This window comes from Typopeltis vanoorti, chromosome 11 (assembly GCF_054136105.1).
Source record: "Typopeltis vanoorti isolate ZY-2024b chromosome 11, IOZ_Tvanoo_1.0, whole genome shotgun sequence".
NCBI lineage: Eukaryota > Metazoa > Arthropoda > Arachnida > Uropygi > Thelyphonidae > Typopeltis > Typopeltis vanoorti.
This window is the reverse complement of record NC_143559.1, coordinates 48,095,563-48,119,205: the sequence shown is the minus strand read 5'-3', so window position 1 is coordinate 48,119,205 and position 23,643 is coordinate 48,095,563. Positions and strand designations below refer to the sequence as shown.

General features: G+C 33.4%; 1 protein-coding gene across 1 annotated transcript; it reads left to right on the top strand.

Annotated features, from left to right (window-relative positions):
* The first annotated feature begins 2,931 nt into the window (after positions 1–2,931).
* Positions 2,932–18,739, top strand: LOC150101552 (cytochrome P450 2J5-like). Its single transcript, XM_090400838.1, has 7 exons — positions 2,932–3,161; positions 11,129–11,256; positions 11,445–11,542; positions 12,670–12,971; positions 16,796–16,902; positions 17,548–17,803; positions 18,511–18,739. The coding sequence occupies exons 1-7, from the start codon at positions 2,953–2,955 to the stop codon at positions 18,737–18,739; spliced, it is 1,329 nt and encodes a 442-aa protein (XP_090256964.1). The 5' UTR covers positions 2,932–2,952.
* Positions 18,740–23,643: the final 4,904 nt, after the last annotated feature.

Below are 23,643 nucleotides of genomic sequence, written 5' to 3'. Positions count from 1 at the left end.
TCTTTTATGAAACTTACAAAAATATTTTCAAAAAAATTCGCCTCATACATTGATCGAGATCATATATTTTTGGAAAGTATGACCCGCATGATTACTGCAGTAATCTTAGAAAAAGAGGACCTACATCTTGTTAAGGTGGGCGCCATGACTGTTTGTTCCTCACACCATAGTGAGGGGAACAAATATAGTGTGAGGAACGGATATCATAATATCCGCTAACTTCTTTCCAAGCAGCGTACGTTAGCACAAAACAATAACTGGCTGTGATACAGTTCATCCCTGCTCATTTAGATTGATAGTCAGAGGTTCTCTACAGCAATTATTTTCGCCATTAAGTTTTATTTATCAACCAATAAAATTAGCCATTTTTGAAGGAGTTGATATCCTTGAACTCTGAAACGGAATATAAAGAACAATACTGTCTGATATACCTTAATCATTGATCCACAACTGAACACAGTGATTTATTTTTATCTATTTGATTTGATAAAGGACAAAAGGCAAACACGGAATCTCAATTTAAACAAGGGGCCCACAATGGGTTCGATAACTCTTCCGTATAAAGCGAATTTCAGCGTCAAACGATGAATACGTTTTTTTTTACTCCTTTTGACTATTTTATTTATTGATTTTTTTTCTCATATTAATGCAGTATACAAAATATCTTGAAACAAATATTTTTTATTCAAAATACAAGGAAATAAATGCGTTCTGAATAAACATTTTTTTTTTGTCAAAATTGGAAATTAACTATGGAAATAGAAAATAGAAATGCAAAATTAATGTGGTGGAGATCGAGTTGAATAAATTTATATGTAATACGAGAGGCAAAAGTGCTAGAAGGCAGAAATACAAGATCTTAGAATATTGCTCACCAGGAATACATTAATTTATAGAAATTGGTTGTTCACAGAGAGAATAGTAATGTAATAATGTAGATTAATCGTTTATATTATCACACTATCATGCACACTCATGCAGCGTACATATCAGAAAACTGGTGATGATAAAACAAAATCTATTTTTAAAATAATTCATCGTTTCTTCTATTTCGGATCATGAACGATAATCTATAACCAGTGTATCGTAAAGAGGTATTCAAATGTCTTTCGTGTATTACTCTCATCCCATCGCTATCACACATAACTGTACAACTTATAAAAATAATGGAGTGCATCATCTTTACAAACTAGCAGTTGATTCGATGTAAATTAATGAGAGCTGATGTTGATTTCTTGCCTTAAGGAGGGGTTCTTACGCATCGTCTTCATCAGATGGTGAAAACTAAATATTCAGAATGACTAACGATCGTACTTTTCGCATCTTCAGACCGCTTGATGAGATTCGCTTAGTTCTGACTACAGCCAAGTTTCCATTTTTTCTTTTATGGGCGCCTTTGTTTGAAACTGGGTTTCCACTTTTTTCCTCTAAATTTTTTGTTTATTAAAATTCCTAATTTTAGTTGTTAAATTTTTAAAAATTAAAAGTAGTTTTTTAAAAGTATGTCTCAATTAAATGGTGGGTAATCTTTTCTTGGAGCAACAGCTATATAAGTTGCATACGTCACAAATGATTATATTTCAATCTATATTTCATATTTAACACATTACCTTCCATAACGTTAAAAATGAAAGAAAACTGAATCTATGTCAGCATGTTTATATTGAAATATGGGGGGGGGGAGTGACTATCTTCATCTCTCTTTAGCCACTCTTACAGAAGTAACAGGTTTCTGTAAAAACAAACAAATCGACCAGAGAAGCACATTTAGATATCAGAGGTAAAACACTGATTTTATAGCTTTAATTATTTCAACCGTAACCAAATTACAACTCAGTCAGTTAGAGGCTATGTGAGATAAATTGTCACATACCAGCAAGTAGTTTGATATGATGGTCAGTGATATGCAATAAAATGTGACTCCATTACATCCCGGCTCATTTAGATTGATAGTCAGACTTTTTTGTCCACAATAATTCGTTAAAGCCATCGCCTTTAAGTTCCATCAATAAACAAGCCATTTTTCAAGAAAATGATATCGTTGGACTCGGAATACAAAGTGCAATGTTTTCTAACATACCTTAATTGTTAATGCACAATTCGACACGGGCATTTCCTCTGGTCAGTTGATTTTATAAAGTGCAAAATAGCTTACTAGAAAAACAAGTTTTTATTTTTACTCTATCAATCCATAACATTACATTGCAAAAACCGGTTTAGTTTCTTGTTGTTTCTCTAAATGAGAAAGTTGCCAAGATTCATATGAACTTCTAACAATTCGATATGTTTTATTCCAACATTGGAGTCGGATTATTTCCGGTTAATATCCAAATATCAGTACCTCCTGTAGTACATAAGAAGCCCTTTAGAGAAAATTGTCCTAACTATTCGAAGATAAAAATCAATATTGCATGGAATTGTAGAGAAGCTAACATCAATGCTTGAAACGACTGAGACTTTCCTTAACAATATTACTACAGTCTATTTAACGTGTAGTATAATAATGATGTAACGAATACAGATCTATAGAGAATAAACAGAATGTAATCTGCACGTGTGGTACGATGAAAGGGCAGGCTGAACTTCAGTTTTTTCAGGAAGAGAATGTCGTTCATCCGTGTGATCGACTCTAGGTACAATATCAATCCAATCACTAAGCATATTAAAATTAATTTTAAAACTCTTATTATAAATTTAAAAATTTAGTGTTTCAAATATCACTGTGCTCACCATATCTATAAAACTTTCAAGGAGCGAAGGAGAAAGACAATGCAACGCTCAGCTTATCGCAAATTTAATTCCAAAATAAATACGGACCAATTATATTAATGCGCAAAGTGACGTCATGTGAGGTTTGAAATCTACTGTCACAGATAACCAAAGATCGATTTAAAGTATCCTGTTAGGAGTAAGTGTGAATGTAGATAAAAGGTTACTTGTGTTCAGCTAAAAATGGATCCCAATACATACGGAATGTTAGAAGTATCTGTGTGTGTATTTGTTCTTGTGTATGTTTTGCTACATTTTTTGCAATTAAAAAGGTACAAAAACCTTCCACCTGGTCCAACTGGTTTGCCTGTATTGGGTTATTTGCCGTTCCTTAGTAGATTTCTACATCTTGATTTTCAAAAGCTTTCGAAGAAATATGGCGATGTATTTTCGTAAGTCTGATGATATTTTTAGTTTTATTTTTCTCGCGTTTGTCATAATACTTTTATGTCTAACAAGTAATTGTTTTCTTACAATATTATATGTCCCGTATACAATACTGCTGTTTCAGATTTCAAGAACAAAGTTGATTTTCAAATATGGAATATCAGTTTTAAACCTGTTTAGTAATCTAAATTATCCACATATAATTAAAATGGAAATGAGATTAAAAGAAATAAAAATTTGTAGCGAATCTAAAGTATTACTACTTTTAGATTGACTAAAACTATTATTTTACATCCTGGATCCTGGTCATAGTTTCTCTGAAAACTATTCATTAGTTGCAGACTAAAAATCAATATTTAAGTTAAATTAAAAATGCATAACTTTAAATTCAGCCTATGAAATAGCGGTTGCTAAAATCCTTCAATAACACCCATTACTCAAAACTTAAAATTCAGCACGTGAACGAGCAGATGCTGAAATCTTTCAATAAATCCCAGTATTCATAACTTAAAATTCAGCATATGAAATAGCATTTGCTAAAATCGTTCAGTTGCACTATAATATATATAATATTATATATATATATATATATATATTAATATATAATTAACTTGATTAACATGATTAACTTGCCTCACTCATCTACAAGTAATCCTTATAAGCAAATGCAGAAATTTGTATGTACAATCACTCTTTCTCAAACTTTAAAAAAAAATAAAAATAAATAAAAAATTATCCAAAAAATTCTGTATAATCTTCGTTATTAATATTAGAAGAACATGTGTTGTAAATACATAATATAAAGGCAAAAAAGTATTATTAAAAATTTTAATTGAAATCCAATGTAGGAATTGCAGTACTTAGTGTTGAACCCTGTAAAATTATAAGGTGCAATGTCACACAAGATGTTTATTGTATGTGCAAATATTTTAGCAATCAATAAAAAAAAATTAAAAAAAATATATATATATAAAATATATAAAGTATTAATATTATAAGTAATACATAATATATATTATGTATTAATTATATAAATATTATTAATATTTATATAATTATTATTATATAAATTAATATAATTTATATTAATATACTATTAATATATTATATATATCTAAATATATAAATAGCAGTTGTTAATATCCTTCAAAATCACTCATTACGCATAACGTACATTTCAGTATATGAAATATCAGTTGCTAAAATCCTTCAATAACACCCATTATTCATAACTAGAAATTCAGCATATGAAATAACAGTTGCTAAAATCTTTCAATAGCATCCATTATTGATACCTTAAAATTCAACATGTGAAATAGATGATGCTAAAATATTTCAAAAAATCCCACTATTCATAACTTAAAATGGAGCCTATGAAATAGCAGTTGCTAAAATTCTCCAGTTGCACTATTATTCATAACTTAATATTCATCATATTAAATAGCAGCTGCTAAAATCCTTCAAAATCACTCATTACGCGTAATTTAAATTTCAGCATATGAAATATCAGTTGCTAAAATCCTTTAATTACATAAATTATTCATAACTTAAAATTCCTCGCAATAAACACGATAAGCACAATCATGTAAAAGTATCTTTTACATAATTGTGTCTTTCCTTTTTAAAACGAAATCGTTTTAAAAAGGAAAGACGATCACTCTGTGTTTGACAGAGTGACAAGAAGAGCCAATTCTTTGAAGGGTAGAAGGAATTAAGGGGGAGCCTGTGTAATTCAGTGGATGTGGCGTTTGCACACCACGCTTAACCGCACGAAGGAAGACTTGGTTTCGAGTCTAGTCGGCCCACTAGATGAAATTTTTCTAAGCCTTTTTTTCGACCGGTTCCCAAGTTAGTTCATTTCTGGCACTGGAAAGCGCGTTTTTTCTCCTGGAAACTCGGTTTTTTTGTCCGGTAAACTCAGAAATATCGACCGTAGAACTAACACTATTTCAGACATTAAATATATTTTGTTTGGGTGAGGGACCACGAGGCGGCCACACATGTTGAGCCATTCTCTTCTGCGTGCTGCTTAATTAGTGATAGCCTTGGGCCAGCTATATCTGACTGGCTACCAGTGGAGATTGAACTTCCCACTCACTCTCCAAAAGTTACGTACGGCTAAAACGGTCTCGCCTACTCCCTATGTGGGAATAAAAAGGCATTAGCTGATTTTTTAAGGATAAAGGGTTGCATGAATTCCTCACCAAAACAAATTTTTTTGTCTGTCGCTGTATTAGCTTGAATGTTTTTCATGCTTTTTTGCATTAATTTTTTCGTACTTATTTGCATGGTAGACCCAGTACCACCAACTAGCGCTTGCAAAAGAATATTGCATAATATGCTGACATTTTGCAAAAAATCAAAAGTTAGTCACACACAAAAAGTTAATTTTTTTTGTGTTGTTGGAGAAATGGGTTTTGACCGAATTCAAATTTACAAAGCCAATTCAAGAACTAGAGATTACCACGATCAAATTAATTCTACCATCTTCAAAAAGAGGGCAAAAGAAACTCTGATTCCAAACATGTTGTTATAATTGATAATGTTCCATATCATTCCATCCAATTAAACAAAGTTCCAAATTGTTCTCATAGGAAGCAGGTCATTATGGATTGGCTCTCCGCAAATAACATTTCTCATTCCCCACATATGCGAAAAATTGAATTGCTCAACTTGGTCAATAAGAAACTCTCCCCAAAACTAAACTATTTAAATTAGATACGATGCTCAAAGAGCATGGATTCCTAGTTTGACAACCACTTTAGCATTTTGATATTAATGCTATTGGCTATGTTTGGGAAGAAGTGAAGAATTTCATTCGTCGTTGCCACGTATCTGGGGATATTAATATGTAGAAACGTGTTAAGATTTCAGAACAGGGATTAAAAGTATAGTAGTTCAAACCTTGGGAAAATATTGCTCTCATGTCACCTCATTGGAAAATATGTAATGGGACAGAGACGGAATTTTCAAAGAATTATGGTGATTATTGTAAGTGGTGGTGGCTATGTCACCGACTTAGATGATCATGACGATTAATAGGATTTGATAAAGGCATTTTGTTTCTCTAAATTTTATAGTTCAAACCTTGGTTTTGTTAAAGAACCTAGTCATAAATAATTAATCGGTTTAAGACATTAAAGTGTCTGAGTTCTCTCAACAATCTTTTCAAACACACTTAGGCATTCTAAAATTACAAATTACAAATACACTTTGGCATTTTAAAATTTTAAAATTACATTTTAAAATTTTAGAATGAATAAGTGTATTTGAAAAGATTTTTGTTTTTCTGTATAATAATTATTTTTTTTAATACAAAACTTTCTTAAAAATAAATTTTGTTAAATGTTTTTTATTTTAAAGCTATTTTTAAATTTTGTTAATACTGTGTGTAAAAATTTCCAACTGTTCATAAAACAAAATAGTTATCACTTTAAAAAAAACTAGAATATTCATAACATAAAAGAGAATTTTCCGACGTTTAATAATAAGCAAACTCATCCAACAAGACGGATTTCTTACTCTGTTTTCGGAATGGATTCGTCTTGTTCTGCCATGCTCAGAAGTCGAGGGTTTCCTCATCTGTGGTCGAACAGTACGTATGCACGTTTCTGTCCTTGACTAGTTACTGAAGGTTATGAAAATATTATAGTCAGTGATAAGAACTGATTATGTTTTCAGCTTACATAACCAGGACACCTGAGATATCTGTCACAGTTTATTTTACTGCATCTATACGAGTAGATTTCTCTGTTCGTATGTCCGTACCCAACATTGCAAATAATATGATCATTTACTAGGGATACCTAGGAAATTTTAAAGAAATAGCATAACTGTTCTATATAAGTTCATATAATCAAAATTAATACATTCTTCATTCACTGAAGCAGTTTTCAACAATTACGTCTAGTAGACATTATAAAGGTGTATATATTCGAAGGTATCCCTAAAAGATTTTGTGGTATCCTAGGGTTCAGCGAACCACAGACAGAAATGTTATTCTTCTGCTGTTCTCCTTAAAAGGCACACTGAGTTAATAGATTTTTGATTGCACGTTGTTTCATTGGTATTTATATAATAGTTATTTGTTCCAGTAAAACTATTTTTTCCTTTTTGATACTTTATTAATTACTGGCAATACTAATGAGATCATAATACTAATGAAATAATTGTATCAGGCAATACCTGACACAATTATTTATATTTATACTTTTTATAACTGAACAAAATTTATTACACATTGTAATCTTCGAAAAACTTTGAGAAACATTAAAACCAGTAATAACGAGATAACTTCTCAAAACGACTAACTTTGGAATGAAGTTAACTTTTTAAGTAATCAGAATTAGAAATTCTGATTACCCGTATTTGCCGGCGTATAAGACGCACAGGCCTATAGGACGCACCCCCTTTTTTGTGCACATTTTTTAGGAAAAAAAACTTTATCACTGAATATTATAATGAATTTACGGTATTTCAAATATAAAATAATAAATAGATCTACTTTCAACAAATAGCTAATCTAACTAGGAAAGAATATCGACCTTTTAATCTTCGTCAAAACCCAGAAATTCATCTCCAGAGCTAAATGAAGAGACACTTGAAACCTCTTCTAAATCAGAATCTGAGTCCTCATACAACAAATTGTCCTCTGTACCATCTGTACCATGCCACACTTCTTAAATGATTTAACCAATGTCTCAGTTTTCAGAGCATCCCATGAAGCTTTGACCCACTCACAAACTTGCTAGATGCTAGGCCTCTCCCTTCTTCCTGATGGCGTATCCTCAAAATCTGAAGACTGCACCCAGCAGTCTTCTGGATGCATGTTCCACTTCTACTTCATAAATCCCTTAAATCGTTTATTAATACAGAAATCTAAAGGTTGAAACTGAATAGTTAGACCTCCTGGAATTACTGCTAACTGAGTTTTCAATTCTTTGAGTTTATTTTTAACACCTGTTCTGTGGGAACGAAACTGATCCCATACTAGCAGGGCAGGCTTCTTCAACAGTCCGCCAGAGCGCCTAGACCAAATGTTATCTATCCATAACTTGAATACTAGAATGTATTCCAGTAACTGGAATACATAACTAACGTACCTGGAATGCTCTCACACACCGCAAGGAAGCAAGAAAGAAATGGCGTAACTCGGAACAGAGATAAATTCCAGAAATGAAAGTAATAAAAACTGATTATCGGCGTATAAGACGCACCCTGTTTTTGAGACCTATTTTCAAAGAAAAAAAGTGCGTCTTATACGCCAGCAAATACGGTACTTAACTATTTTCCTGACATATTCAAGGATATATATGAAAAGAGTAGAAAAATAAATCTGTATATTAAAATAATTATATCAGTAATAAAATTTCGAGTAATTTATGGAGTATGGAGTAATTACTTTGAAAAACTGCTAAATGAAACAAGCAGTGATGACAGCACTGTGATAAAAAAACACTGACCAGGCATGCAGTCAGGAATACATATCCATACTTGAAGTAGAAAAAGCCATCAAAGGCTTGAAATGTGGAAAGGCAGCAGGAGTAGATGATATTCGACCAGAAATGCTGAAGTATGGTGGTATAAAAGTCTTACAGTGGCTGCACTGCATAGTTCAGAAAGCCTGGACAGAGGGACGAATTCCTGATGATTGGAGTAGAGCCCTCATAGTACCCATATATAAAAAGGGAAATAAAACTGAATGTGAGAATTACAGAGGTATTTCCCTACTGAGTGGTCCTGGCAAGATCTATGCAAGTATACTTGAGAAACGGTTGAGAAGAATTGTGGAAGAAAAGCTTGGTGAAGAACAAGCTGGATTCAGGCCAAATAGAGGCTGTCAGAATCAGATCTTCACTTTACGACAAATAGTCGAGAAAGCATGGGAATATAACAGAGATCTGTATTTAAGTTTTGTCGATTTGGAAAAGGCATATGAAAGGTGCGAAGAGAGAAGCTATTCAATACGCTGCAGTTATATGGTGTCAATGGGGCATTATATCAAGCAATACTTAGTCTTTATTCGAGTTGTAATTCAGCAGTTAGAATTGAAGGAAGTACAGGAAGATGGTTTAATCTCCATTCCGGTGTGAGACAAGGATGTATATTATCCCCTCTGTTATTCATTATCTATATGGATCACATCATGAAGGAAAGTGGTATTAAACATGATATCAAAATTGGAGATGTTAATGTCAGCTCTTTGCTTTATGCGGATGATGTTATACTTCTAAATAAATCCGCTATAAGTCTGCAAGATTCTCTGACTAAATTCAATTGCTGTTGTAATAGATATGGTATGAAGGTCAGCAATAAAAAGACAAAGACAATGAAAATAGGCAGAATCATTGAAAATGTCAACTGTGTTGTGAATGGAGAACCTGTGGAACAAGTGAAACATTTCAGCTACTTAGGCACGATTTTTACTGAAGATGGTAAATTAAATATAGAAATAGACAACAGAATCAGCAAAGCTGGTATGGTAGAAAGTCAATTGAATAAATTCATATGGAATAAGAGAGAAATTAGTCGGAACATAAATTAGCTGTATAAAAGACAGTGTTCAAACCAGTTTTAACTTATGGATTTGAGAGCTGGGTCAGAAGTAAAACACTTGACAAAAGACTAGAGACCGCAGATATAAGAGTACTGTGAAAGATTATAGCTGTGAACAGATGGCATCAATGGCAATAAAATATTAAAAACGAGGATATTAGGAAAGAACTTGACATTGTCAGCATCCAGGAATGCTTTGGCAGAGCAAATATCAGGTGGTATGGTCACTTAAACAGAATGGGCGAAGAAAGATAAGCAAAACAAGTGTTCTCTGCCAGGTTGGCAGCAAAACGACCCAGATGAAGACCAAGATATAGGTGGATTGATACGGTACAAAGTGTCTTAGACGATAAAAATATAAGATCTGATAATGTTGTAGCCTTGACAAGTAACAGACTGATTTGGAGTAAAAATTGTAGATAGGAAGTTAGTAATGATGTAATTTTTTTCATGTAGTACTATCATATTCTGTACACCCCTTGAGGGTACATGGCAGGAATTTGTTGATGATAATGATGATAAAATTTCGAGAGTATTATAATGTAAAAATATATTGGGAAGATATTTTTTAAAATTTACTTTAAACAAATCATTACCACTAAACCACTAGAAAATTTAACATCAAAAATGCAATTTCCGTAATTTATTTCAAATGGACAGTTTGGGACATAGTGCGGTATTAATTTATCCGAAGCTACTCATAAGAATTAAAACGACTATTCAGATTACAGTAAATATCCTTTTATTTTTCTGGATTCTGGTTCTTTTAGGAATACCAGATGGTGAAATCGACATGTAAACACCTGAAGAAAGTAACAATTTTTTTTGTGTTTTTATCACTACTTAATTATTGGGACGAAAGCGGAAAAAATAATCATTGCTGGAAACACAACAACCACACCTGATAACCTGTATATTGTAGAAACGTTTATGTAAAATGTATCTTTGGTCATAACAGATGTTATTGGTAGAGGCACCTTTCATGCAGTCAGCTCTGAACTCAAAATGGATTAGTTAAGCCTGTTTAAGTAAGTATGGTATAACATATAAACACATATATGGTATAACCTATAAATAAACACACTGAATAGGTTCCCTCCAAAATTCTACACATGACTATCTCCAACCTCTCAACATCTAACAAATAGAGCCTTAAAAAATCGGGAATGTCCGTTATGCCACATCATGATAATGGATCAAGTCTAGATTGTACTGAGAATCGACTTATTTGTGAAAGCAAGAAAATACAAACGCAATCCATCTAATAGAATATTTAGCAATGCGAAAAAGATGCAATAATCTATGTTAGTTAATATTCCTAATTTCGAAGATGCTTTACTCTTACGACAATGGAGTCATTTAAAGTCAGCTGCATAAGTGGATGAATATTTGAAGTGATCAAGTGATTTTTTTACAGACTTTATCTTGGACAGAAGTATACAGTGGTGATTAGTGATGGCGATGTGGCTAAAGAAGTTTTCTGCGCTCCTGAATTCCTTGACAAACCACCATTCCAGATCTTTGATATGATTCCTGGTAAATTAGGTAAGTAAATTCCTTTCAGGATCAATATCGCTGTAATTGCTACGTAATGGCTATCATTACGTAACATTTTAGTAATTAGTTTTATTATAGTAAAGTATCATATATTATAGTATATTACTATTTTACTAATTAAGTGTAATCAGTGATTTCCTCCTGAACTAACAAATGCATTGTTTTCATGTGTACAGGTATTGTTACAGCATCAGGAGAGACCTGGAAATTGCATCGGCGAATGTTTAGTTATAGCTTGAAGAATGGAAATGTGATGGACGAATGCAGTATTCAGGTATATATAAATGGAAGAAATTATGTATATAAATCATGGTTTTATGCAATATATTCACATTCTCGACCAAGAAATTATTATATAATATCGCACTGTACTTGTTATGTTCCACACTATGGTGCTTTAAGGTGGAAATAAAGAAAATTGAAACACATTCTGTACTAGTATATACATTGGCAAATGTTACGCAGGTAATTTTTAATGTGGTCTGCAGACAGTGAATCAAAGATCTGCTCAATAATCCAAATTCATAGCAACATTGAATAGTTAGAACAAAAAGAATCAAATTAGACTGACACCAGTCTGTGAATGAGCAACTTTCTTTGAATATTTCTGAACTTTATCATATTCAGAATGTTACCCGAAAAAGTGTTGTCATCATCACGGCATTTCAATCTATATTGCATTTTTGCATGATATTTTAGAAAATATTAATTAAAAGTACGAAAATCTTGTGATCCTATCATATTCTTTAAATTAAGCACTGCATAACCGCCTGAAAAATGATATTCTAGAAGACTACTGACGACAACTCGCAGAGATTTATCCGAAACCCACTAATCTCCTTCGCAACTTTTAAAATATCATTAGCAGTCTAATTTGCAATAAAAATATGATCAAACCTGTCCACATAAACTTCTTCTACAGTTTAAATATTTATTATGAGTTCAAGAAGGAAAACAAACATTGCAAAAACCGCACAAAGTGTCCCAATGATAAAAGAGTTTGTATTAGTCATGTAAAAATTTATAATACATTGTATACTTTTCTAAAACAATAAAATTTACCTGAATGTACCACAGTGTAGTACGACAATTCAACCAGATAATTGCCGGCCTGGTTAGCTTATCCACTCTCCATTCAAAACGCTGTGATGAAAGTAGTTGCGGGTAGTGAAGTGGTGGATACGGAGGGTTGTAAAGCAGGTGCCCTCCTTCGATGAGTCTTTGGACTTTGGAGTCCATGGAAGTGTCATGTAATAATAATAGTAATAATAATTTTTGAATTAATATGTTAATCTCCAAATTATATTATATTATATAATATTGGAGATTTAACTTATATTATATATTTCATGTTCGATATAAATCTTTCCCTTCTTGAAATATATGTTGTTTATTTTGCAGGAGGAAATATCCATATTTCTGAAAACAGTTGGCGAAAATAATGGGAAAGCCTTTGATTTTAAAGAACATCTCACTAAGACAATTTATAATATTAATTGGCAAGCTCTTTGTGGGGAACGATTTAGTTATACTGATCCTAAAAGGGCAGTATTAGATGATGCTATTCACGCAATGGATAAAATGGCTTTCCAGGCAGGCATCGGTTTGTTTCTACCATTTTATGGAAAAGTGTCCCAGATTTTAAATATTGGTGTGATTCCTAAGTTGAGCCCATTTGTAGTAAAGTTGAATAAGAAAATTAAGTAAGTACAATTAAATGGCATTTGCTTTTCTATTGCACATCAAGTAGGCAAAATGAATTGGTGTAAACTGCATTTTTTATAACTTTACATATATCAGTCAGAATAATGGATGTGATATGCAGTTACAAGATATGCAGTAACACTAATCCTTAATTAATAATAATATTTAAAATTCATTAATATGAATTAATTTTATATAGATTAGACACAGAGAACTGGCCAACTGTCATGAGGTAAACTCTTAGTCGATTTTATGAACAATTTTATATTTAGTTATTCTGGAAACAAAAAAGCTGGAATAGGAAATATTTCATTTGAGCATAATTAGTATGACCGGTTTTATAGGAATCTATGATAAGAGTCTTTTGCACAGAATATTCAAATGTTAACTTTTACCAGTAGATATTTTTATTTTGATATACTTTTATAACGTTGAGGAATAACTGGGCTACAGCCAGCTAGCTGACAGTAAGTCATTTGGTCAACAGAGCAAATGGGCAACAGGACGAATGGGTGACTGGACAGAATAGTGACAACAACTTCCGGTCGCACATCAAATGCTCTGCTGACTTGTTTTTAAACTTTTACGACCAAAAAAACTGAACTGATGGATTAAAACAAAAGTAGGTGTGAATATAAGAAAGAACAACAGCAGATGAAGCCAAGACTAATAAAGCTGAAGAAGACTGTCGCCCCAAAATTAACAAATTAATGATCAGAAGGAGACTGCGAATGTGAATGTTAGTGGGCGAAATGCGAAATGAGAAGAATGACAAAGACTACTATAATTCAAGTTAACGTTGGCCAAAGAAATAAAAGGAAGAAGATTGACAAGAAGATAGTAGAAAGAAATGAACGAATAAAGATTACTGTAAGCATTCAAAGAAGTTGTCAGACTCTTCTCTATGTGAAGAGTTGGCAATTTAATTTTATCACACAGCATAACAAGGTTTATTTCATTTTATGTATTAATAATATTTTTTAACTTTGCACGAAACGGGAACAATTTGTGATTCGTTAATCTTCTTTTTATCATTTATGTTATTTTGTATGCGAGAGTCTTCTCAAACTTGAATATTTCATAATCGGATTCATTTATATTGTCTTTTAACTTACATGCATAGTTTATGGTTATTTTATCTTATTTATCATATACTACTTACCCATAATTGTCCAGACACTTTAGCAATTAACAATTAATACCTGCAGTGAATCCTAACATCGGGTATGTCCACCTTTGGCTTTGAGTACCTCCTTTGAGGAAGGATTTCCACTAATGTGCGGTAGAGCTCACGTAGGATTTGTCTCCATTCCTTCATCAAAGTTGCACTGAGTTCAGCGACAGATCGACTACGTGCTGCCCTGGACCACAATCGCTGCTACAGGACGCTGCGCAGGCTAGGGCAGTCGTTTAACATCCATCTATTTATACCATTCCATAAGCTGCAACTTTGTGGCATGGGCATTGTCGTCTTAATAGTAACACAAGTCCATTCCATAAAAATCTCCATAGGTTAGGCAGCACCTTAATATCAAGAATATCAAAGAATGCCTTCATGGAACTACGGACAACGACCAGTGGTTCCACTCCAAACTAGATGAATGCACTCCATACCATTACTCATCAACCAACAAAGTTTACTGTGGGTACAACACATTGTGGTAACAAGCATTCAACAGGCTGCCTCCACACCCTTTCATCAGACTGGAAACAGGTGAAATTTGATTCAGCGCTCCAGAGTACCGTTTTTCTCTGGTCAGTTGTCCAGTCCACATGCTCATTGCACCAGGCCAGACGAGTTGTTTTGTACGTTGTTGTGATGTTCGGCTTGTGTGACGCTGTTCGTCCGTAAATGTCGTTCTTTTCGTACAGTATTAGCGCACATTACGGCGTTACTGGCGATCTTAATCTCATCACGAATGATCTGTGGCGATTATAGCCGGTTTTTTCGTGCCATCCTTTTTTCAACACACTCCTGACCTTGTTAGTCATTTTTGGCGGTCGCCATGCATTTTGTCCTGCACTAGTGATGTGATGCCAGAACGTCTCCATTTGGTGATCACATCGCCAACACGTTGATTTTGGATGCTCCAATTGAGCGGCAATGGCACGCATGGACATTCCAAAAATGTGAAAGCCCACTATGAAACCTCTCTCGAAGTCATCTTCTCGTCGTGTTGCCATTCCACCCGTATTCAACTACTACGAATGAAATATGCTTCATTCTATCTGTACACCGGATTTTATGTAATTAACAAACTTGGCATGTTCCATAACTTCAAAAAATAACAGGATGTTTTATTTTTATATGTAAAAACGCCTTTTAAACTTTGTCCTGACCGAGTTGTCTCTCAGTACAGAGGTCCCCCAACTGTCACCGAATCCTTTATAAAATAAGGTGGAATTTTATAATGTTAGCAACTGTTGAGCGAGAAATAACTATTATAATGAAGTAATATGTTATATTTTTGAACTTCTCAGCCGTAGATAAGTTTATTTGTGTCACTAAACACCTGGAGTAAATTTTAGCTAGAACATATTTCATTTCAGAGGTATATTATTAATAAAGATAAATGCATTTGGGTGCCTTCACTGGCAATGGCAAATGTGAAATCATTCGAACAATGACTTTTACATTAGACTTTGCCACGTGTGGACTACGAACACTGGTAGACAGAAGATCTTTCCATTTTCAAAAGTATATATAACACTTTTCCACATTCAGCTTTTACAGTGTTTAGGCTGTAGTTCATCGTTTAATAACAGAATGTTTTTCGATAACGATAAATCACCAATGAAAGAGCATTTACACAATAATATGGAAATATAGATCAAAATAATTATTACAAGTCTAGTTGATCAACTACATACGTTGTCTCCATGTTTAGCAACTTTAACATTATTAAAATTATTAAAATTAATAAATTAACAAATTTATTATTAAAATTGTTACGAACAATTTTAAAATATTTCTCAAATAAAGTATTCTTTCGATGATTTATGAAAGGTTTTCATCGACGAACTAAATTTTTTTCTCTCCATTGATTCGCTTCGAATTGTGAGGCGGTGAATTGTTATTTGATTATTTTTTCATTCGATGAATTACCGTTCGTTAAATTGTCATTCGGTGAATTGTTTATTCGTTGAATTATACTTTCGATGAACTGTCGTTCAATGAATTGCCATTTGGTAAATTATGTTTCGATTAAGTGTGTTTCATATGTTTTTATCGAACTGCATGTTCAGCATTGATGCTGCAGCTCACATTATACAGTGAGAACGAAAGAAGTAATGCTATCACTGCTCCAGGGAAAGGTAAAATTATTTCACTAGGTGGAATTTAATAAATGTATTAACAAATTAAATTGATAAAAAATTAGTCCTAATAAATCTATGCTTCGTGCAAGATATATTTAGTAGTATAACAAGAAGAATGCTTCCTCTTTCAGAAACGAGTTATGCTATCGAACAGGGGAAGGTGGATAGTTCAGCTGGAACTTTAGGATAGGAAATTAATTTAACCAGACTTTCCTGTATTTTAATTTCCTGTAAATTAAAATACCAGTAGAATTAAAATGTTATAAGGAATCAACTGTTGGAGCTAAAATTGCTCAATACCCTTATCATGGATATAATTGAACCTGATGAATTCAGGTTTAATTATATACAAAAGGAATGCTTATGTTTATATAAGGAGGTATAAAATTCTGCTAAACTCTTATAATCCTTTTCCCTCAGATATGTTTAAGTAAAATATTAGAAATAAATTTGTATTTTGAAAAGAAAAAACAGAACTATACCTACGTACTTTCTTTCCTGTAAGCGAAAAGTTACAGTTATTCAAGAAAATGCAAAGCCCAGCAAGTGGAAATTTCCTTCAAGAACTACTGAATGAAGTAGGAAAAGTATCATTGTCAACTGATGAAGAAGGTAAACCTCCAATTTATTTGGTATTTATTATTTTATTGATTAGTTTTTATTAATATTATATTATGTTAAGAAGTATACCAACTGATGACGCCATTGTCTCTGATGACATTTCTCAGAGACAAGTATAGATAGAAAGACAGAGAGAGAGAAAGATCTTGCCCCAGTTGATGTACTGCTTTCATCACTATCTGAGTTGAATGAATTTCTTTTCGAGAGTAAATTAAATCAATGTTTCCAATCTTAATTATTCTTCTCTAGTATGTGTCTGTTTCTCACGTTCAAATTTGTTTTACTGAATCATTCAAATTCATTCACATTTTTTTAAAAGAGCCGAAATAACATTGAGAGATAACATATCCAGAATTCTACCCTACATGTTAAATATGGCACTTTGATGTCAATTCACTCCTCTGATTAGAAGAATATTCTACCAGCGAAAAGATTTTTTTTTTATTTTCTTTAATTAATTTAGTAAATTAGTTTGATTGCATTATTGATAGTAGCGAGCTAATTAGCGGAGAATGTAGATGAAACTAACGTCAGAATCATGTTAAAATCAATGAAATAATATATGGGTATGATAGGCACTTACTTGGATGCAACATAATCTCACAAACTAATAAAACATCAAACATTTACTTTCAGAATTCGTTGTCGGATCAAGTGCAAGAACTTTTTTGTTGGGTGGAACTGATACTACAATTACATCAATTTGCTGGCTCATTTTGCTGCTGTGTACCTATCCTGTTGTTCAAAATCAAATAGCTGAAGAAATACGAAACTTCATAGGCACGAACAGGACAGTTACTCTCGAAGATCGCAAAAACCTTCCTTATATACAAGCATTCATAATGGAAGCACAAAGATTCATAACTATAGGGCCACTCAACACTTTCAAATAGTAAGCTTAGTTTTCAATATAACAGAAATTGTGTCACTTCTAGCTAAATATTTGCATTATATTTATATAAATAATTGAGGGAAAACAGTATACGTCTGGAAACAATACTGTCTAATAGCATGATACTTTGGGCCAGCTATCTATCATTGGCTAAACTGGAGAATGACGACCTCTCCCCCACCCATCGCTCGCCAAATCTTAGATAGGGCTAAAACGGACTCCTCTACCCCCTTCAGGAAATAAATGACCTTAGAGGATTTACTTATTTATATTTCTTTATATCTAGAAACACAGAAATCAACTGAAACTATTATGTAATAATTTTGGAGAAAATTGTCTTAAGTTAAATTAACAACATGCCATATCCCTGTTCTACAATGACTACTTTCAGTATTCTATCGTATTTAAATGAATTTGTTTTTTCAAACTTTAAATTCTAGTACGACGAGTTTCTCGAATGTTCCCAACTGCAGATATCACTGCTTATCTATAACTATTGAAAAATCAAACTCGCATTAGTAATAATTAGCAGGGAAAGAATTATCACTAAAAGACATGAAATTTACAATTTATATGTATATTTAATTCAATGCAGATACAATACAAAAATCATATGCAATATGTGTATCACAATGTACTTTTTTTATATTTTAAACGAAAATTTGTAACATACGGTACTAATATTGCAATTGTTAACTTTATTCCAGCACTTTTAGTGATACCACTGCTGGTGGATATGACATTCGAAAAAATTCATTTGTAATAATTAATGTCTGGCAAATACATCGCAGTCCAAAACACTGGGACAGACCGGATGAATTCCTACCGGAGCGATTTCTATATATGATATATATATATATATATATATATATATATAAACTGGCCCTTCGCATAAACTGGCCCTTCGCATATCAACATTCAGTGATACCAAACTGAGATGGTAGCGCAGGGAGTCAACTGCAAGTACTGCCAGCAGTCGACTATCCACCACATCATTCACCTTACGTGAATGTAAGATAGTTCGAAGAATAAGTTGTAAAAACTGCCTTCCGTCAGCCGACACGATGAATGCGAGGTTCCGGGAATCGACGTGAATTCGAATCTTCGCAACATCATACATATGTGAGGCTCTCAACTTGGAATTTTCATGGTAGGACTGCAATATGCAAGCCCGAGATTAGTAGAGCAAACATGCAGCGTCGTATTTAGTGGTGCAAATTTCGTGTACAGTGGTACGTGAAAGCTGTAACGTGATACGTTTCACCCTCTATCGAGCAGATCGACAGTTGTGGGTGTGGCCGATGATCGTTTCTTACCAGAGTGCATAATGCTTAACAAATTCGGAGGTCGTATATGATTGTAGGATCCTGTTTATATATATATTAAGGGGCTACGCCCCCCCCCCCCCGGGTGCCTACGGCGCCCAACTCCCCGTGTTCCGGACTGGTAGTCCGGTTCTCCTTGAATTCTGATGACTCGAATTTTGAAGACCAGAAACTCAGGGCTGCCCCCTGAGATTTAAAACGTTTCAAAAAACGTGACATACAAACGCGACATAAAAACGTGCCATAAAGAGGCTTATCATTATATATATATATATATATAGGGTAGATATATATATCCTGAATGCATCCTTGTTCGTTAATCGTATATATTTATTTATTTAAGAAAAAATGCGATGCACATAAAACGTTTGTCAAAATCTTGGTGTTAGAAAATCAAACTAATTTCTGTTTTTTGAATTTTTATTTTTAAGGTAAACGCAAATGTCCAGGAGAAATTTTTGGCAAAACAATAATATTTCTCTTCGTCGCATCATTACTACAGAAGTTCGAATTAAGATTGCCTGAGAACAAGTTACCAAGTTTTGATGCTGAATTGGACGCCACTTATAAACCAAAACCCTTCAAAGTGTGTTTCCATCCCAGGATTTAGAAAATGTTGTCCAAGGAATTAAGTCCGGTGCGAAGAAATGCTAATTATAGAACTTGTGTACATTATTGCTTAGTTAATTAATTCTTTTTGTTTTGTTTCAATTTGTGTTGAAGAAATTTACAAAAAGAAATATTTATCCAATTTCATTTTGGGTTTGCTTTTCCATTATATTCGTTTAGTTCTTGATGGGAGCTTAATATTTACATATGTTATCACTTTCTTTGTCTCATACACTCACCCACCCACCCATACATTCACACACACAGTTGTTTCTCCCAAGGACAATTTCACACAATTTCATTTACTCGAAAGTCGGTTATTAATAATAATGTACTAACTGGATTATCGTTATGCAACACAGCAAGAAAAGCAAACGTTAAGCAAAACATTTTCAGGTTTTATGATGACGTTTAATGACTTACTGAGAGTAAGTGAATTTTATCCGATAGTAAGTGAGTATTGAGAACATGCTCTACAAGTGTTAGCTCACCTACTACTGGCTGCCTGGTTAATTTTATGCAAAATGAAAAAAAAAAAAACATTACCGAAGTTATTAAATTTACATTTAAATTTAACTATTAATTTTACCAATTTGAATAATTCACTTCAAAAGTGAAGGGTTATTCTGAAAATTTTCATATATCCACAGAATCATCTATGCTTTCTTGATAATTTGTATTTGGTTATAAAAATTGCCACAGACTTCTGGTAACCAATAATATAACCTACTACATTTGACGGAATCCAACAGGCTTACTCAGAACATCAGAATTCTTGACTGAAATATCGAATTCTTATTCAATTACGCATTGAGTACCCTTGTGATGATTATGAATAAATTTGAAAATGCCTCATTACTTTCCACTAATTGTACATGATAAAATATACGCTTACTCTTTTATGAATTAATAAGCTATTAAACTTTTAACACAAACTTTAATCCTAAAAATACACAAGAAATATAAACTGCAATTATAAAACAATATTTGTAGCAGCGAAAATATTATTTACTGACTCGTTTGTAAATACTTACTGAATCAAATCTTTTTTTTTTTAATTCATGCAGTGCTAACATCTGCAATCTTTTGTACTTTATTACTTTTCTTTTTAAAAACGCCCTTGGAGATAACGGTATCACATTTATCTTAACTAATGATAATAAGTACGAGACAGTTATCTAAATGCTCAAAGTGATTTTTTTTTTTGATGAAAAGGTGATAAAGACACTTGTTTTAACTTTTAGGAGAAAGTGAGATGAATTCAGGAGAGTAATCGAAAAATGGAGACATTCTCCTAAGTCTGACAGTTTAACAAATTTTATAGCCAGAATACGAATATATCACTGAACTTTTAGAATGCGTTTGAGTTCGGGGCTCTGCACAGGTCAGAGCACTTGTTTGACACCCATCTCTTCATACCATTTCATAACAGCTCCACCTTTGTGGCATGGGCATTGTCCTCTTGATAGTAACAGGGGTCCATTCCATAAAAACTCGACAGTGGGTACCACCTGATTATCTAGAATATCAAGGTATTGAGTTGCCTTCATGAATCCACGAACAACGACCATTGCTCCAACTCCAAATCAGCTGAATGCACCCCACACTATTACTCCTCCACCACCAAACTTTACTGTGGTATCAACACAATGTGGTAACAAGTGTTCACCAGGCTGCCTCCAAAACCACACCCTGCTATCAGACTGGAAACAGGTGAACCTTGATTCATCGCCCCAGAGTACCCTTTTCCACAGGTCAATTGTGATGTTTAGCTTGTGTTGTCATTGCTCTTCCGTGGAAACCCAGTGAATGGAGTTGTTTTCGTACAGTATTCGTGTTCACCATGGTGACACTGGCGCTTTGGAACTCATCATCGATGGTCTGTGCCGATTATAGCCGTGTTTTTTGCGTGCCATCCGTTTTAACACCTTCCTTTCTCTGTCAATCATTTTCAGCGGCAGTCTTGGGTATTTTTCTACACTAGTGATGCCAGAACGTCTCACTGAATGATCACATCGCTAACTGTTGATTTCGGATGCTCCAGTTGAGCGGCAATGGTACGTAAGGACAGCCACCATAGATTTTCTCTAGGTTTCTCTTTGTAATAATAATAAACCAAAGTCTGAATAGAGGTAGTGTGAATTAATTTAATAAATGGAATACGATGTTATATTCGGCTTCCCTTGATGACTCTTTCGAAAGAAATTACAGGTCTTCTTACTTTTTACTATTTACATCGCTTTATCATAAACGAAAAACTGCTTATAGTTTTTACAGTGCCCTTACAGTGCGTAGGAGAGACCGTTTTAGCCCTATGTAATTTACGGAGAGTGAGCTAATCAGAGACAGCTTGGCCCACTGCTATCATTAATTTACGCAGCACGCAGTGAATGGACGGCTAACCAAGTGCCGCTATCTCGTGCTACTTAACCTCAACACAATGTTTTTAATGTCTGAAGAAATACTGTGGGTTCATGGTTGATTTCCTTGAGAACACGAAACAAAATCCTAGAGTTTTTGCGGAAAAAAAACCCGCTTGCCCGTGCTAGAAATCGACTAGCTGAGGAACAAATCGAAAAACAGTTTAGAAAATGGCGACTAGATTCAAATTAACGACATCTTTCTTCGGGTGGTCTAGCGCTGAGGAGTGCAAAAGCCATTTCCACTCATCTACGGAGACTTTATTATTATTATGATTATTATAGACCTCCATGAAGTTAGATTCATCGAGTGGGGGAAACCCTTTCGCTTACACCAACTGGCCTATCTTCTCATGAATTCATCACAATGTGTGCACTCACCGTCTCCAGTCGCAAGTGATTTAAATCATGCAGAGCACTATGCGAGTAAAATCCAATTTTAGTCCTCTTTGTGAGCGTATTTCTTATTTTATGAAAATTTTATTATTTTATTTTCCTCTCCTTTTTATTCCCCACTTTACCTTATTTCATACTCATATTTATATTTCTACTCTTATATGAAATTGTTTCTATTTCATAGTGAGAATAGAACGTTGGTTTTTCTTGTTCACGTGTTGCTAAATAATAATAACAAGACTATTTAAAATAAAGAGCCAATAGGCTTCACTTCGGCGATGTAACATTATTTAAATTAAGGGGATATTTAATCCCACATTATTTCAAAGCCGAATAAGAACCTCAAAGATAGGAATCAAAGAGTTTCATACCGAATATAGAAAACTATAAAAGTTTCGTAGAATTGTAGCGTACGCTGAAGCACATAGTCCAACACTAGGGCAACTCGTTGCGTCCTTGCAATACTTTTTAAATACTTGAATTACACATAAACAAGGCTCTTGAATAATGGGTGAAAGGCAAATAAATAATATTGATTTCTTATCTTCTCAAGTAAATTCTCGTGATAATTTATATTATATTTTACCTTCCGGGATTACAATAAGAACACGTGATTTCGAACTTCTATCATTTCCAGGAGTATCCTCAAACATGAGGTGTTGTAACTGTGACTGATGCTGCCCTCTCTCGTCCATTAAAAGAACTACTCTGCAGATGAAAGGGCTGTATCGATACAAAACTTACTATGAATGTTTAAAAAATATGGCTAACGCCTTTTATTCCGTCTAGTGCAGGTACGGCAAACCTGCGGCTCCGGAGCCGCATACGGCTCTTTGAATGAATAAGTGTGGCTCTTTTCGTTATTAAACAATCTATTTTTGAATAATGCAAAACGAATGTTATTTATTAAATTAGAAACTAAAAAACCCTAAATATAGCATTTTCAATAAATCAAGGACATTTTACATTAAGTCAAGGATATTTCACTATTGAAAATAGTACATGCGATGCTGAAAAATTTAATACTTTCATGTTTGAACTCTTTGAAATCATACGCGATAATCCTTCTTTACATTCGTCTTGGATTATC